Source organism: Mustela nigripes, chromosome 5, assembly GCF_022355385.1.
Source record: "Mustela nigripes isolate SB6536 chromosome 5, MUSNIG.SB6536, whole genome shotgun sequence".
NCBI lineage: Eukaryota > Metazoa > Chordata > Mammalia > Carnivora > Mustelidae > Mustela > Mustela nigripes.
The window spans coordinates 14,885,532-14,903,071 of NC_081561.1; the positions used below are offsets into that span (position 1 = coordinate 14,885,532).

General features: G+C 47.1%; 1 protein-coding gene across 7 annotated transcripts in view; it reads left to right on the forward strand.

Moving 5' to 3' along the window:
* The window catches only part of JARID2 (jumonji and AT-rich interaction domain containing 2), a 256,819-nt gene that overhangs the window by 129,041 nt on the left and 110,238 nt on the right, over nucleotides 1-17,540 (forward strand). For 2 of the 7 annotated variants that reach the window (XM_059399484.1, XM_059399485.1), the window contains exon 1: nucleotides 14,538-14,610. The exons of the other annotated variants lie outside the window; for them this stretch is intronic. In XM_059399484.1, coding sequence (XP_059255467.1) covers nucleotides 14,544-14,610 — 67 coding nt within the window. In that variant the 5' untranslated portion in view covers nucleotides 14,538-14,543. Of the gene's footprint in view, nucleotides 1-14,537; nucleotides 14,611-17,540 lie in introns of those variants that run through there. 7 annotated transcript variants of the gene reach the window in all.

The window sequence follows — 17,540 nt, forward strand, 5'->3', positions numbered from 1 at the left end:
ATGAAATAAAACTGTTAGTATCTCAGAGCCCTACCCGTGTGCCAGTACTGGTAGTATGATTGCCCCCCCCCCCCCCCCCCCCCCCCCCCCCCCCCCCCCCATGATGACCTCATTTACTTTTCTCGCCTCCTCACAGGCTCTGTCCAAATACGGTCACAGTGGGGTTTGGGGCTTCAGCATAGGCATTTGGGGTGGGGCAGTCTTACTACCAATACTGGCACACGGGTAGGGCTCTGAGATACTAACAGTTTTATTTCATTTTAATTTTCGGTTAAGTTAATTTCCGTGTTCATCCGCAGCGTGTTTCCTTTTGTGCTTATGTGGGTACTGGAAGGGTTTCCTGGTATGCTGGGAACCCCTAAGAACTTGTTTGACCTTGGAGAAGTTATTGTTCCTCTCAGTTGGACGGAATTAAGCTTGGGTTTTTATTTATTACATGCCTGCCTTTTTGAGACCTCTTGCGTTTATCTAAATCCCGTACTTCAGTGGGGATTAAAACAAGACTCCTGAGCTGGCGAGCTGCTGGAGGCCAAGAGCCCGAAGGAAGGGGCAAAAAATTGGGTTATTTCAAAGGCTCCAGGGATCAGGGAGGGAGCGGGAATCGAGAGGTCCCCCGGAGGGATGTTTCTGTTTTCAGTGTGGGAAAAATCATGGCCTTACTGGAGGTTGATGGATCTTGTTTGTTATACACACATTCATTTTATTTGTATTTTATACATGGATTCAATTTACTTTTATATGCTGTGAGTGTAATTTAGGGCAAGGCTTTCCAATTGGTTTTACTTCTCAACTTGTATAGGAAGGGGAAGAGCCTGGGGGGTCCCCAGACAGGGCTGCCCTCCGCCCAAGTGGACTTGTTCCGGCATGGAGTTTATCTGTGTGCAGGCCGGCAAATGCTCACGTCCCTGACCTCCTCCTTACCTGGAGATAGTGGGGATAGGTGCTTTGGGCCGCGCTGTGATTTGGGTTCTGGGGTGGATTGACGGAGCATTAACGACGATCTGATCTATGGTGGCCTTAGTGTGGTTTTGCTTTGCTCGTGAACTTCTTCAATCCCCCCAACTTTAGAGGGCCTCTTACCTCGCTTTTGGAAATAACCTGTTATTACTTGAGCCATGTTAAATGTTCAGCGTCCCGTATGGCATATCCTTAAAGCCAGAAGGGTGATAACTGGGTATGCTTTTGGGAAATTACCCTACAACCCATAAATTCCTTAATTTACAGTTTGTTACTCTCTCCTGCGGTCAGATCTCCTCTGTCCTTCCAACTTTCTCTGTAGTCTTTCGGGGGACTTCTGCAGAGCCCCAAAACTACCTTCCTCATGATTTCTTCTGGAAGACTCTAAAACTGTACAGGTGTCTCGTGTGTGGAGGTTTCGGGTCTGGGAGGGAACTCGGAGCTGTTTTATAACCTTAGACCTGCCCGTCAAGGACCAGAGTGTCCAGTATCAGTATCTGTCCAGCCTGTCCGCCAGGCTGTCTCCGTGTCTTGCAAGGAGAATGTGAGGCTCGTTCCTGGAGCTTTGGGGCTCCTCAGGCCCAGTGCCCCCGTTCCTCCTGTCTCCCGTTCCCTGATCTTTCACTAGTGCTCTTGGTTCATTCATGCCTTGGAGCTGATGATTTCAGTTCTGCACACAGGGGCCTCTTCCTGTGTCACCTGCCCCTCCAGTGGCTTCTGGGTCCATCCCTTCACTGCCTTCCTGTTAACCTTTGGTGGGTAGGTGGGCCTCCTGATGGGGTATGTGACACTTGGTCTTGGTGACCGGGAAAGACCTCTGTGCCTGAGGGGACCCCCCCACCCCCCCGCATCAGCTCTTGGTGCTGTCTCAAATGGCAGTTTCCTTCCAGTTTTCCAACAGCTTTGAATGATTTCCGTTGCATTTCAACGCATAAAGGCAGCTCAGAGTCACCCTTTGGAAACATGTTTTAAAAAGTTCTGATACCTTCACCCTACTGGGCTTGCAGTATTTATGAAGGAGTTTGAATCTAGAAGGTCAGCGACTCCTCTCCAGACAGGAGTAGGGCAGGTGACCCCCCCCTCCCCCCAGTGGAAATGGTACACATTTACTGTCTTGGCATGCAGGAGGCTTGGTGATTCCTGGAGGGATCTGCATTGCAAATTGCTTAGCCTGGACCAGAGCTGCTTTACCCTGTCCTCACTCAGCAGTTTACCCAACTTCAGACCAGTGTTATTTGAAAAGGGCCTTTCCAGTTTACTCAGTTGGAAAGTGTTACAGAGTTTTAAAGGGTGAGCTGGAAGGCTCTCAGCTGGCAGTTTCTGACTCCCTCAGAGGAAAATATTGGCAAACTCTCCACTCTGTGCCTGAACTCTTCTTATGAATTGAGAAGCCAAGAGTTACGAAGGCATCACAAAGGGCCGGTTTGAACCATGGTGGGGGATACGAATCCTTAACCACGCTAATACGAGGGCAGTTTTCTGACCCCCCCTCCCCCAATCTTGTGATGTTAATATTCCTGCCACTGAAAATAGAAGTATCCAGTGACTGTATTCCTTCCCCGCCCCCTCCCCTGGCCTCCCTTCTCTCTAGAAGGTCGGTGCACATGGCTTTTATCCCCTGCCCCCCTTTATAATTTAAGACAAGCGCTGGGCTGATTGATTCAACAGGTGTAACACCCACCACGAAAGAAAAGTTGCCTTTTTCAATTTTTTCTCCCCATTTTTGGGCTTTTTTCCCCATGGTTTGAGGCGACAAGGTGCTGAGATCAGAAGCAGGAGCTTGCCATTGATTGATGACCCTGTTTGTTACCATCTGTCTGCCTCGCACTTCAAGCTGTAGATGGGGAGCGGATGTGAGTGTGGCTCCGGGCCTGAGAAATCTCCGTCTTCCCGACTTGTCTGACTGCAGAAGCTGTCCCCTGACTTCACCCAGTCCCCGGGAGAGGCCTGTGGACGTGAGAATCCCCCGCGGGAGAATGTTGGCATCGTTTTCTTGTCCTTCCTTCCACGCCTCTGCGTGCGCCTGCCGCCGGGCCATGGGAAGGAGCCTTTCTCTAGCACCACATCCACATTCTGCAGCCCATTCTTGTGGCTCCCACCCTGCTGGGGTCGCTCTTGATGGAAGAATTCCAAGGGAATAGGTTAAGATTGCCATCAAGTGGCTGCTCTTGGTAGTGGATGGGAGGAACCTGGCCCTCTGCGCAGGCTGACTCCTAGACCTCCTCCAATTTCTTGGGCCTCTTTGTGACAAAGCCAGCTCCAGCAGCTCAGTCCGAAAAGAGTGGGCTGCTGGGGCAGGGGGTGGGCACAGGGAGCTCAGGGCATCTGTGTACTGTACACCCTCGAGGAGGGGCTCTTCTGTGAACCCAAGGTGCACCTCCCCAGTGGACTCCCAACACTGCAGTGGCCTGACCTCAGGGCCCTGGAGCGGTGAGCACAGATGATCTAGACGCTTACTGGGGAAAACTGCGTGTGCCTCTAGCCGCCTGCCAGCTCCAGCCCCGGTAGGCTGCTGCCGCCTCGAAGTTGGCAGGGAGGATCATGCTGTCATCCCCGAAAGAATGGCCTCACAGTCCCACCGAGGGAGAAGAACACTTAACACACATGACTTGGCCATTTCGTTTGGCTCTTGTTCCCCGTTTCCCGGCTCTGTAAATGGAGTAATAATTTCTTTCTCAGAGGCTATATTCTTAGGATTAATGAGATGATTTATTTAAAGTCCTTAGTGTCTGGCAGGAAGCAGGCATTCAAAGGGTAATTGTGATTGAGGTTCTAGATACACATTACCTAAGTACTTCCCATCAAAGCTGTAGCTGGCTGTGTATAAAACAGCCCACTTCAGGGACTGGATCAAAATCTGTTTGCCGCATTCCCTGTGTCTGGATGCCATCCCCCTATAACTAGACCTCACCCCTGCAACTTGGGGAGCAGAAACTCTGACCAAGGAGGAAGGAGGTGAAGCCCTCTTTAGTTTTCCCCAGTAGGTAACTCCTTAGTGGTGTTGGGAAAACCTGTCCTATAGCAGTGGCAGGAGGTAGGTTTGTGTATGTGGGGTGCCCCTGCAGGGGCACAGAGCTCTTGATTGGGGTGTCTCAGAGGTCTCTGAGCTGGCACGTGGTATGTGGAAGAAGGTGGATCCGTCGCAGCCGGTTGCAGGGGAGAGGTGGAGCGGGGAGGCGGGCAGAGAGAGAGGGACGGTGGGAGTACATCAGCACGCTAGTGCAACTTGAGGTTAGGGTCAAGGAAAGACAATTCCAGGGCTTCTATATTTGCAGCAGCTTTTTTAGAAGTGATGGAGGCTATGTTATGTAACCATTGACATTGCAATCTGTCAGATCATTAAACTGCAGTTCCTGGATTCTAGCCACTTAAAGTAATATTGGATGCATCGAGAAAATTGGTATGTTGTAATAGGCTGTAACGGGCACTGACGTCATTGGAGGTCTAGTTGTACAAGGGACTGGGGACCATCGCGAGCGGGTTTCTTATGTCAAGTGGAACACTTGAGACATCCCTTTGTCCCATTTCGTTTTGTTTCAGAGACGGCTGATTGACTCTTTATGGACTGTTCAGGGTCTTCCTGATTGCTAGATTCTACCATTGGCCATCAGGGTAGGAAATATTCGGGTGCTTTGGCAGAATTTGGGGGGGGAGTAGAAAGCAGATAAAGGACAGGCATCCTCTGTGACCTCTGATTCTCTCCTGTGGTGTGCGAAGCTTTCCCTGTCCCTCCACGCCCACTGCATTGATGGTGTCTTTTGGAGGGTGTGTGTGTGTGTGTGTGTGTGTGTGTGTGTGTGTGTGTGTGTGTGTGTTTCTGCGCGTGCGCGCGCGTGCGAGCCAAGAAGCGAGCCAAGAGTCTTCTGTATGTGGATTTACACCCTTCCTTGTGCCTGTAGCCTCAAGGATAGCAAAATATGCGTCTAACTCTGAACAATTTCATGCAGCACTTTGTTCATGAGTATTAACTGATGATTCCTGGCCTTTTGCCCTGAAGCTCCATCAGAATTTGCCTACAGTCCTCCATGATAAAAACCACCTTTTGGGGGTAATGGCTTTGCAAAGAGTTTGCCTGTAGTGTCTGGTTTACTGAAGAAGCGCGTGGCTTTTTATAAAGGTTCTAACCTGCGTTTTCCCCTCCTCCCTACATCTCAAAGCTAGAGTGATGCTCCCAGGAGCCATCTGCTGCTGAACTGAAGGGTGTCAGCTTGCCACTCCATCGGCTCCCCTCTGCTTTTCACCCTGCCGCCTGGACAGCTGTCCCCGTGTGTCAGACTATCCCTGTTTACTGGGTCTGAGCTCTCGCGGGGGACGGCAGAGAGGCAGAGGGACTGCTGCTGCCCACAGATGTGGCCACAGGGTCTTGAGACGACGCCCATCCCAAATCTGTAGATGTAGAACTTTCCCGAACATGGGGAATGCTATGTATCTGCTTTGTCCTGTACGGGAGCCACTAGCCACTTCAGAGTCCACGAGTCCTTGATAACTGGCTGGTCTGATCATTTCTTTCTTTCTTTTTTTTTAAAGATTTTATTTATTTGTCAGAGAGTGACAAAGGAGCAAGGAGCCTGATGTGGGACTCGATCCCAGGACGCTGGGATCATGACCTGAGCCGAAGGCAGCTGCTTAACCAACTGAGCCACCCAGGCGTCCCTGGTCTGATCATTTCTAATAAAAAATACATACATATATGATGACAAGGTACCACATGAACAAGCATAGCTGTAGAGACAGGATGAGCATAGCGGTCACATTCTGAGCTTTTGTTCTCGAGCTTGGTCTGGTGGTGGTGGTGGTGTTGGCGGTGGGAGGTCTTTCTAGATCACAGATGTAGTTCAATTTAGGAACACTCTTTTAGCTGCCTTATGGTATGCTGTGTATGTAGGCAGTGCTGACGATGTGAAAACAGTGCCTGTTTATTCACACACAGTGTGTTTTTAGTGTGTTGGCTAGTTTGAGAGTACTTCTGCCCATGGTATACATGTCGTGGTATTCCTGTTACGCCGGACTTCGGTATAGCAGTATAGTACTGGCTTCAGAGTTGGCATGTCTGCTGTTCTTCACTTGATTCGGTTTTTGTTAGCTCCGTGTGAGTCCGCATTTCATATAACTTGGTGGTGTTTTGTTTGTTTTTGTGTTTTTTAAGTAGGCTCCACACTGAGGGTGGAGCCCACGGTGGGACTTGAACTCATGACCCTGAGATCTCCATACAAGAGTTGGACGCTTAACTGAATGATCCACCCCGTGTGCCATGTATAACTTGTTTGATCGAGTACTTCTTTCTGTGACCAGTACTAGTTCTGTCTTGGCAACACCCCTGCTTTCCTAGTGATACCATTTGAAGAATCCTTAAAATCCCCTTTTCTCTGTGTTATTAAAGTAATTCATTGTAGAAAATGTGGACATTTCAGAAAGTTGGAAAGATTGCTGCTGGACAGAATACTACTTTTTAAAAAAAAATCACTAATTTGTTTTATTTCCTTGGGTCTACTTTCTGTACCCTTGTATTTTTAAAACCCTGTTATGTATTTCATGTGGTAGAATCTCTGCAATTCAAAACATTGTCAGTCTTTCCCTCATGTTCCTAAGTATTGGAAAATGTGATTTTTGGTTTTCCTTATTAAAATGGGTCTTGTCTTCTGTCCTATTCTGTATTCAGAAGTTGTCGGCATGGCACGTGAAACCTTTAAGGAAAATACCACAAAGAATACACAGAATTGTTAAAAGACCAATGTAGTTCCGCATCGTGAAAACGGTGGAAGAATTGTACTTACTTTTGGCTTTTATTTGAACATGGGAGTAACAAAATGAATTCATCTAGCTTAGCAGGGTATAAAAGGCAGATCTTTGAGTAAGACCCAGAACAGTTTTATTACAGAAAGGAAGAAATCATTGACTCTAATAAAGCAAAGGACTTTAGCATTGAAATTACTAAAAGGATTGAATGTTAAGAAAACATGACATGAAGGTTATTGAGTATTAAATAGTGTTCATAAGGTTTTTTTCCACCTGAAAATCTGAAGGTTAAATCTTTTTCCTAGGCTAAGAATTCTTGGGGCATCTGGGTGGCATAGTTGGTTAAGCGTCTGACTCTTGATTTTGTCTTAAGTCATGATCTCAGGATCATGGGATCGAGCCCCATGTTGAGGCTCTTTGGGTAGGCTTAGAGATTCTCTTTTGCTCTCTGCTTCCCCTGCCCCTAGGTTAGTTGCTCTCTTTAAAATCTTCAAAATTAGGAGTTTTTTTTTTTTTTTTTTAAATCTGTAAATGCTGAAAAAGCAGCGTATTACAAATTATAAGATGTGTCCCTAGCCAGGTAACTTCCAAACACAAAGAGCTAAGGAATTCTTCCCTCTTCGGGAAGAGAGGGGTGCCTTTGAATGCTTGGAAGTTGCAAAAGGGGGCCTCCAAGGGAAGAGCGTGTCAGGCTTTGGAGACACTGAAATGGCCTCAAGGAACACGCGATTCTTTGAACAGTGTTTATTGGGTCTCAGCTATTTTCTCTAGGCGCATGCTAGGTTTTCAGGATTAAGATCGATGAGCAAGATTAAATCTTCTCTTAAAAAGCTAAAAAATTTATGTAATCTCCACATCACGACCCTGAGAACGAGCGTCCCTCCCATGCTCCCCGAACTGAGCCAGCCAGGTGCCCTGAGACTAAATCCTCTTGTTCCGAGAACCTGACAGTTCCGTAGACAGTTGCTTGTCCCGGTGGAACGGAGTGCTTGCGGAGCAGGTGGTGGGGATCCCTGAAGGCTTACCAGGAGGAGGAGCGGGAACTTTCCAGACAGAGAGGAGAGAATATTCCGTAAGTGGGAACAGCCTGTGTGAAGTCAGGCTTGAGGGATCAAGTTAAGGGAATGTGTTCGTTGCCATACACGCAGGATCCGGCTCTGCCTGTGCTTTCATGTGCCATCATGGGGGCCCATCAGGTTGGAAACCAAACCACTGTTGGTCTTTCACATGGCTTAGGAAGCTGAAGCCAAAATAAATAAATAATAAAATTCTTATTTATTTTTTAAAAAAAAGATTTTATTTATTTATTTGACAGAGAGATCACAAGCAGGCAGAGAGGCAGGCAGAGAGAGAGAGAGAGAGGGAAGCAGACTCCCTGCTGAGCAGAGAGCCTGATGTGGGGCTCGATCCCAGGGCCCCAAGATCATGACCTGAGCTAAAGGCAGGGGCTTAACTCACTGAGCCACCCAGGCACCTATTTTTTTTAAAAGATTTTATTTTTAAGTAGTCTCTACACCTAATGTGGGGCTTGCATCCTGACCCTGGGATTAAGAGTCACACATGCTCTAGTGATTGAGCCAGCCAGGCACCACTTTTTTTTTTTTTTTAAAACTGGATGCTGATAGAATTTGAACCAGTAGAAGGACCAACAGAATTGTTGCATGCAAATTATCCTTGCACATAAATCTTTGTTTCTCTGATTTGTATCCTAGTATGCCTTTTTAGAAGCGAACTTGCTGAATTACAGACTTTTAAAAAATTGGCATCTATCACCGAGTTGCTCTCTAGAAATACTTTTTTTTCCCCAGTTTGTTCCCATCCTCGCAGTGTAAGGGAGTATGGGTTTTGTCAAAATCAGATTTGAGATCGACATTCTTTCATTATGACCTGAGTCAGCTGTTTTAGTTCTTCTCAGATAGTTTTCCATTATTCAGTCTTCTAAAGTAGGTCAAATGGCCATGTTGCAATTCTGTTGAGTTTTCCTGGATACGTCTGTGGGGCATGTTTTCAAAATAATCTCAAAGCTGCTAATCTACTCTAACTTGGCATCATTTCTGTGTTTACCTTTGTATAAATCCATTACCCAAATCATTTAAAAAAATATATTGAAGCCTAGGGCTTATTTTTATCTTGTGTCTTTTTATAACCAGATAATTAAAAGTCTATATTTGACAAAAAATTCTGTAATTGATTACCACCAAAGTTTATTAAGGCATCGAGGTAGCCCTTATAAAGTGATTAGGTACCATTAACCCTCTTACATATATAATTAATTTAATGCCTTGATTTAACCAATTATTGTCCTTATGTGTATTTAACAGAGGAAACAGGTTCTCTGTTTCTCTCCTGATTCTCTCTTGAAGTTCACACACTTGATGAAGAGTTAGACTTAGAACCAGGCAGCCTTGTCCAAATTGTGCTGTGTGTACTGTGAACCATCAAGGTTCTTAGGGCTAGATGTTTACTAGATCGTAAAATCTGATGGCACATTGTCCTTTCTAGTAGCTTCTTAACCTGAATTTCCTGGTTTAGTTGTAGTACCATCTCAGTGGTACTATCCATAGCAACCAAGTTTCACTTGTTAATATATAGCCACCCCAGCCTCGATCTCCCTATTGTGTTCTTGTAATTATTGGTATTATTTTATAATTGTATAGCATGGCCTTGAAGTCAAGTTGACTATAGGGCCAACCACACGCATTACAGAGTTGAATGCGGTTGTTTCTTCAGGAATTACCAAGCCCTCTTGGAAGGAGTCCAAGCCAGACTCCGTGTATACCCAGTTCTGCTTGGTATATTGCCAGTGTATTAACCTTTTTTAAAAAAAGATTTTATTTATTTATTTATTTATGAATGATAGCATGCACAAGTCGGTAGAGCTGCAGGGAGAGGGAGAAGCAGGCTCCCTGCTGAGCTAGGAGCCCAACGCGGGGCTCAGTCCCAGGACTCTGGGATCGTGATCGGAGCCAAAGGCAGCCACTTAACCCACTGAGACACCCAGGCGCCCCGCCAGTGTATTAACTTTTATTTAAGCAGAAGACTAACAAAGTATCGTTTATTATTATGTTGGCTGCTGTAAAGTGCCCACGATTAATACTTTTGAGAGTCAAATATTAGCCCCATGGATCACTTTTTTCTTGCACTGGGTTTTTATCATAACGTAGATGATGTGATCAATACTGTGTAATTTAGCCGAGATCACATCTGTCTGTATGAGGACATGGCTAATGTAGTGTGATCATTAAAACTCTCTGTTCTTACATGAACACACGGCAGCCCACTCCACTCTAATCCTTTGTAGTGATGTTCTAGGGGGGCGGGCATGTTGGCTTGGTAAGGTGCTACCTTTTGTATGCAGTAACATACAGAGGGCAGGAAATTGGAGAGCTTTTGGAAGCAGATCACGGATGAGAAGGAGTATTTGGCGACCTGCTCTTACTTCTCAAGGCTTGTCTTTCCTTTTCTGAGTTCGGTCCCTGCTCTCCAGATAAGCCGACTTCCTTGATTGGATACATGAATAAAACACGTCTAAATGCTTATGAAGCAGCTTCTGTAATTAATCAGCACAGCACTATTAGATACCAAATTTGATGAAGACGTGCAAGTGATTGCTCTCTCACATTTTATCCACAGCCTCGATTGGGGTTTGCCCCAGTCCTAGATCTTTAAATGCAAAGTGCAGCTGGTGGGGCTGCTGGAGTTGGCCCAACTCAGAAGTAATGAGACGGTTGTATATGCCACCAGGGCCGTCATTCTGAAGCTCTCGGCAGCAAAGTATGTTCTCCTATGTCCCGGTGTTTGGGTGATCGTTAGGTAGATGGTGGCCGTGTAGCTGGCTGGCTGCATAGCATTTCTTAGGATGGGAGATCCTTCTGGATCATGTGCATCTCTTTAGAAGTAGCTGGTGAAAGTACCCTGTTCTCTAGAGTCCTAGGTGAATAGGTCTCTCTGTTTTAGCACTGAGAGATTACAGTGGTGCTGGTGGACTGGCCAACATTGATGCCTCCTTTGGAAACCAGTTTGCCTTTAACCAGCAAACTTGTTTTTGCATATTCAAGAATTTCCAACAGTTGCACTTCTAGGTGTGTATCCCAGAGAAACTCCAGTGCATGTTTTCCAGGGGACGAGCAGAAGGAAGTTTGCAGCCTGGTTCGTGATAGCAGCAAACTGGCAGTGCTTAGATGCCCTTGGACGAGAGAATCCAAGTGTGGAATATTCATACAGTAGAGTGTGATGAACAACAGTGAAAACGAGCAAAGACTAAGCAAGATCGTGGATAGATGATCTTCGTAACCTCATGTTGAGTCGGGGGAAAAACAAATCCCCTGAGACTTAACACAGAGCAGTATTTTTTTTTTTTTTGAAGTATTTATCTATTTGAGAGATACGTGCACAGAGAGAGCACAGGGCCGAGCTTGTGCCCACATGAGCCAGGAGAGGGAAAGGCAGAGAATCTGAAGCAGGCTTTGCACTGAGCACTGAGTCCAATGCGGGGCCATATCCCATGACCTTGAGATCATGACCTGAGCCAATGCCAAGAGTTGGATGCTTAACGCACTGAGCCATCCAGGTACACCCCCACCCCACCCCCACCCTGCGTAGTATTCCTCTTTGTGCAGTTCATAATCAAGCACAGTAAAAGAACATAGCACAGTCATATATACTTAAATAAAGAAGTGGGATAGGCGGAAGCATATAGATATATAGATAATCTATATGTATATTTATAGATAAGGCATATTATAGATAATGCTTTAGTAACTGGGTTTGGCCATGGGATTATAGATCTTTTTTTTTTTTTTTTTAATTTATTTATTTGACAGAGATCACAAGTAGGCAGAGGCAGGCAGAGAGGAGGAAGCAGGCTCCCCTCCCAGCAGAGAGCCCGATGCGGGGCTCGATCCCAGGACCCTGGGATCATGACCTGAGCCGAAGGCAGAGGCTTAACCCACTGAGCCACCCAGGCACCCCTAGATCTTCTTTATATTAAATTAAAATAGGAGGACTGAGGTGGGTGACATTTGGGGAATCTTCACTCAAAACTTGGAACTTGCTCTGATCTTTGAATGTGGAAACTGAGCTGATGGTGTTGTCAATCATACCACCTTGGAACAGAGCCGCAGCCCTTGCGGGCCTTCCCCTGCCTCTCTACCCTCTGTAGGTCAGATTTTCAGTATTGAAAGTTGTATTTTTGTTGAAAAACAGGACACGGTTTTCGGTTCTGTTGCGTGTCCCCCAGAGGCTGCTGTTAGTCCATCTCTTTCGATGTGTTTTCTCTTTGGTGAACCAGAGTTTCATCCAAACAGTCCCAAAACCTGCTGAGGTTTCCAGGCCAGAGGTTTTCAGCTTTCTTCCCAACCAGAGCACAGGTCAGAGTGGACACACAGGGGTCTGATTGACTGAGCGTATATTTTAGGGAGTGTGGAGCGCACGATCTGATCCTGAGAGATGGTCTTGGAAGTAAACACAGTCCGGACCAACACTCCGTGAGGTCTCACCTTTTTACATGTAAGCACCCAGTTACTTTCCAGGCAGTGGGAAGGGGAAGAAGCCGTGAAGTCAGGGAAAAAAGAGATAAAAAAATAAAGCAGACACTGCTTCCCTCGGACGGGCTGAGGACTCTGTACCCTCTCCCTTTCGGGGCTGCAGAGCTGGGGCGTTGAGGAGGACCAGTGCCATACATGACCATCAGACTGGGCTTCTGGCCCGTCATTTTAGGTCTTGTGGTTCTTGCCGTCTTCCTTCCCTTTCTCAGAATTACCATCCCGTATTTCCAGTTCGGGGTTGGGTGCTTTTGATTATATCGAGGGTGCCGAAAGACCAGTCCTAGTAGAAAGAAGAGGAAAAAAGCCAAACAGTCATCTCTTAAACATTCTTTAATTGACAGTGTATGACTTATGCTGCGGTGGGATGCGGGCCAAACAGTTGTTCGACATTACAGGACGATACTGTACTGGAGAAAACTGGATGAGGTTTTGCTCTGCAGGCTTCCACACAGGGCAGGATAGGACTCGTGAGGGATTTTTTAACCCTGTGACTTCTCCGGGGAAATTATATCATGAGGTTGTTCTGGTCCCTGGGTACCCTGGAATTCTTGGATGACCTTCAGTTGAGAACCCTAAAAGGAGTTAGCTTTGATCTTGGTTATGAACCCGAACCTGCCTAAGCCTCCCTGTGCCCATCAGTAAAGTTGGGGGGTTGTACTAGATGCTCCCTAAGGCCCCGCCTGTAATTCTGATTTTAAAGTGAATGGATAGCAGGTAGAAATCAGGAAAGACCCCCACCAACCTCCTGATGTTTTTTTCGTTTCTTTGTTTAAAAGTGAGGCAGGTAGCTATGCCCTGGTGATTTAGGCAACAGGAGACTGCCCTCATGGAAAGAATAATCACCAGCCCTGGGTAACTGTGGGCTTGATGCCATAAGTGAATGTGGTAACTGCTTTGAGGGGTTTGGTGAGGTCTCAACATGTGTAAAGCCCAGGAGGGGTTCATTCGGTGGTTAAACAGCAATGAAGTAAAAGTAATAGTGAGAGCCAGTCTTCCCTTGGATGAATCTGAGGTAAAACTTCAGTTTAGCATGTGGGATCTTTGATGGTGTGCCCACCCCCCCAGCCCCCTATGGAAAGGCCTAAAGAGGGTGTGGATTGGTGTTCGGAGCATGTGTTTTGGACATCATAATTGCCATCTGAAGTTCTAAAGCTTTGAAAGAATTGATTTTTAAAATCAAATAGCTTTATGACAAATGAAGGTAGATACATGCTCCAGCCATCGGGACCAGGAGCTGGCCAGCCTTGTTGGAGTCTTGCGCGGCACCCTTCCGCCCCTGCCCCGCCCGGGCCCCCCCCACCTCAAGCTGCCAGGCCACAGAGCCTGTTCTGTGACAGACCGTCCAGAAACAATGAGGAGAAACAGCTTCTGTGTTATTAGATGAGATGAATTTAGGTGCGTTGGGGTGGGCCATCCTGTGCTAGGGGGCGGGGAGGACTACGGCTGGGGGGAGGGGGATGGTGTTCATCCCAGAAGTAATAAAGCACCCTGGTTGCCCAGATTGGGGCGGGGGGGGGGGGGGGGGGGGGGGGGGGGGGGGCTGGAGGAGGAGGAGGAGGAGGAGCCTGTGGAACGAGATTTCTGCAGTCTGTCTGGATCTCTGCCCAGGTCTCCCAGCCAAAAAAACAAATACAAATAAATAAAAGGCAAGTGCTGAATGACACAGATTATGATATTAAAAAGGTATGCCATTGAAAATGGGCCACGGACCCCCCCTTCCGAGGGGGGCTGTGCGCGGGGTGGAATGTGTGCATGGAGGGGGCGCTCTGGCAGACCATTAAGCTGACCCCACCCCCCTTCCGTCAGAGGTGTCCTGTCTCTCCCCTCCTCATCCTCCCCCCCCCCCCCCCGCCCCCCCCCCCCCCCCCCCCCCCCCCCCCCCCGGTGTCAGAAATTCTCCAGTAAGGATTTGTCTGCATTGCAGATTGGGAGAATTGCTTTGCCTAGATAGAGAAAAGCCAGTGGCTCTTTTCCTTCCCTCCCCACCCCCCTCACCTTTCCTCTCAATTTATCAGGAAGGGGAGAAGGCGCCCCAGACCCCTCCTCTGCGGGGTTGGGTTCCCTCCCCTGCCCATAAATAACCTTCCCTCCCTGGCGCCTCCCCTCCCCCTCCTGGGCCCAGGGCTGCTCGGCGGCCGTCCTATTGCCGCGCGGAATGTGCTCGCCGCCTGCTTATTACGTACAGGGGAGGATTGTTGACAAGTGCTCTGGAGCCTGCCTCGCCGCGCTCGCCCTCCCTCCTCCCTCCCGCCCTCCCTCTGTCCTTCTTCCTCTCTGTCTCTCTGCAATGATCCAGCTCTGAGGATGGCTGCTCCACGGGTCTGTCAGGTGCAGTTTTTGGTGGCTTATCTTGAGGAACCTGGGATAGAAGGTCTGTTCCTATAAATAAAATAAAAACCAAATAGCTCTAGGTTTGTTTCAGGCTGCTGTGGCTTTTGTTGGAGAAATAGGCCTTTTGTGGTTTTTTTCCCCCTACTGGGGTCCTGATTAAATCCATTATGGATGGCAAGGTGCTAGATAGATCTAGCTGTCTGTCCGTGTATATGTAGGACTATGTGGAAAGTGTTGCGATTGCTTGATATTAATATTCCTTGAGCTTTGATGTCCTCTCTGGGGGCAGTGGTGGCTCCTGGAAAGGCACTGTGGAAATTTACAAGAGAGAATTAATGTCGTTCTTAAAGCATTCAGCTCTGTTGACCATTTTGGCCAAATCTGCAGTTTTAGCTAGGCTTGTATGAATTGAGACGTTTCTCTGGGGACCGAACGCCATCCGGCTATGGTTGGTCCCTTTATTTTATTGCCAGTTGATGTGATCATTTCCCAGCATTTAAAAATAGATGTTTGATTAAAGTTAATTAGTTCATCCTCACCGCAGCTCTGGTTTCTTTTATCAGCAGCGTGCATGGTTTCCTTTCCCTTAATACTTTGTATCTCTTGTCTTCCTTCCTCGATAGATGGAGGAAACTGAGGCATGAACATGGATGCTGGGTGCTTCTAGGTCAGCCCTGAAAGCTTGAAAACTCAAGAGTGCTCTCAGTTCCCCTCCCCCGCCCCCACCTTTCCTGCATGAATTGGGGTTTGCATTAGGGGTTTGCATTACTCACTGTAAACACAAATGAATTTTAGGAACTGTCAGTTTGAGGTGCCTCCCGTCTCTGCAGGTTCTGTGGCCGCATGCCTCGAGTTCTTTTTGTGTTGCTTCCCTTAGATTTCAGTATGAGAATGTTGCTCTGGGAGGTAGTAGGCCTCTCTGAACTTCCTTGCTGTCAGCACCTTAAAAATTACTCTTTATTGTTATTGTGATGATGATTTTTTGCTTCGAATAGCCTGCTTAATTCTTTCTTAGTCTGTTCATCTGAAAAGTGGGTGTGCAGTTTGATTTATTTGTGAGTGAGGTCATGAGGGCCCTCAGAACCGTCCATCCGTCCCCGTGCTACAGTGCTGCAAACACGAGGGAATGGAGGACTTCTCTGGGGTCCATTTGTATTTGTATTAGGGGAGTCAAAGCAGCCAGAGAGGTTTTAGGGCTAAGGGTGTGGCTCTTCTCTACAAACTGGGATGTTAGGACATAGTATTTGGAGTGGTGCCTATTTATCAGCACAGACTAGTACACAGACTAGTAACTTTATGGGGTTTGTTGATCTGAGTTGAAGCCAGCTTTGCCTAACTTTGTAGAGACTTGTTAATATTTGACAGCCTGTGTCTTTTGGTAACGCATCTGTGGGGTAAATGTAAGTGCTGATATTAAGCTTTAAATAAAGATAAATACACAGGCATATGGCAGTTATTTAAAGGTTCCTCAGCTCTCTGAGAATTTGTTGCATAGGTATATGGAAATCTGCCTTTGACAAGTGCAAATTGCACGATTTGGGGGGAAAATAATTCTGATTTTTGGCATGTCCAGTTATCTGAACGTAAAACTTTGCATGTGTTGGGTCTCCTTGATCTATCTAAAAGAATTTCTCTAGAAATGCCCCGTGTTTACCTCTGCTGTGTGTGACTCCCAAGTTTATGCTCTGCAGTGAGGCCATTGTTCTCCAGCTCTGTCTCCACACCGACCTAAATCCAGCATCTGTCTTTAATCCCTCTTCTTTGGAATGTGGAAGGTGGTGTTTGACCTCTGGGGTGTTCAGTCCTGGGCCATTTGCACAGTTGACAGAAGCTTGAGTTGTGTGTCCTAGGGGATTCTAAGGATTTGTGCTTTGGATGGACAGTTCTAACTAGGTGGCCTGGTGGGCATGCTTTCGCCTGGTTTGCCAGCATAAAATCAATACGGTATTGGGATGGGGTTAAGGCCTGGGGTGGGGATTTATGGATGCTTGCATGCCAAAGTAGAGAGAGGAGCTCCTTGTGGGGCAGTGTAGATGTTTCTATTTCAGTTGTTGCCATTGCGATGATTATTCAAGCTATTCTACCTGTTATGTTGTAAAATTCATGATAAGGACGAGGAGTGAGGGGAAAGAGGGTCACGGAAGGAGGAAGAGCCCTTTACCCTGAAGAAGTAAGGGAGTTGTTGCAAAATTCACGGCACAGTTTTCTTGCCATTGTGATCATCATAGTTCCAGTAGCTCCCACGGCTGGTCCAGAAACTAGAGATCTTGGATCTTTCCCACTGAGTGATTGATTGATTGATTGATTGCTTTCTGTACCAATTGAAGTCTCCAACTGTGGCTCTGCGGTGGTGGGGGTTGGAGCCCCTCCGTGAGGATTGTTTTCTTTCTTCTTGCGCCTCCTGGTCAGGATGTGGGAAGGAGAGGTCTTTTGTCTGGTGGTGCTCGCTCCTTTGGGGTTTAGACCGCTAGAGCAGGGCCCATTTTAGTGTTCACAGCAATGTGGTCGCCCTTCCTGTGTGTGTCTCAGGGCTCGCTCCTTTGTGCCTCAAGGTGAGGAAATCCTTTCTGGGCTCAAGGGTCTTGTCTCTCTTCCCATTCGACTGTCTCAGAGGTAGCCGTGTGCTTGATTCTGAAATAAGAAAAATGGGGTAGAATCTGACATTGGCCTTCCCTACCTAGTGGCCCAACTTTTCCATGTTAATTAATTAGTACCGTGTCAGGTTTGGTTTTTGTTTGTTTGTTTGTTTTTTTAAATGGAACACCTTTTTTCAAAAACCTGAGTGTGCAAGTACCTTCAGATTGCCCAAGAAGGTTTCTTTCATGGGGAAAGATTGGTGCTGGGAAAGGGTTCTTGGGGCCTTACCAGTCTGTTTACCCAATAGTGTAAACTAACAAAAAACCCCCATCATCTCTATCTTGGGGCTCTTCTGAGAGTCATTGGCATTATTTTTGGGTTCCATTTTGTGGG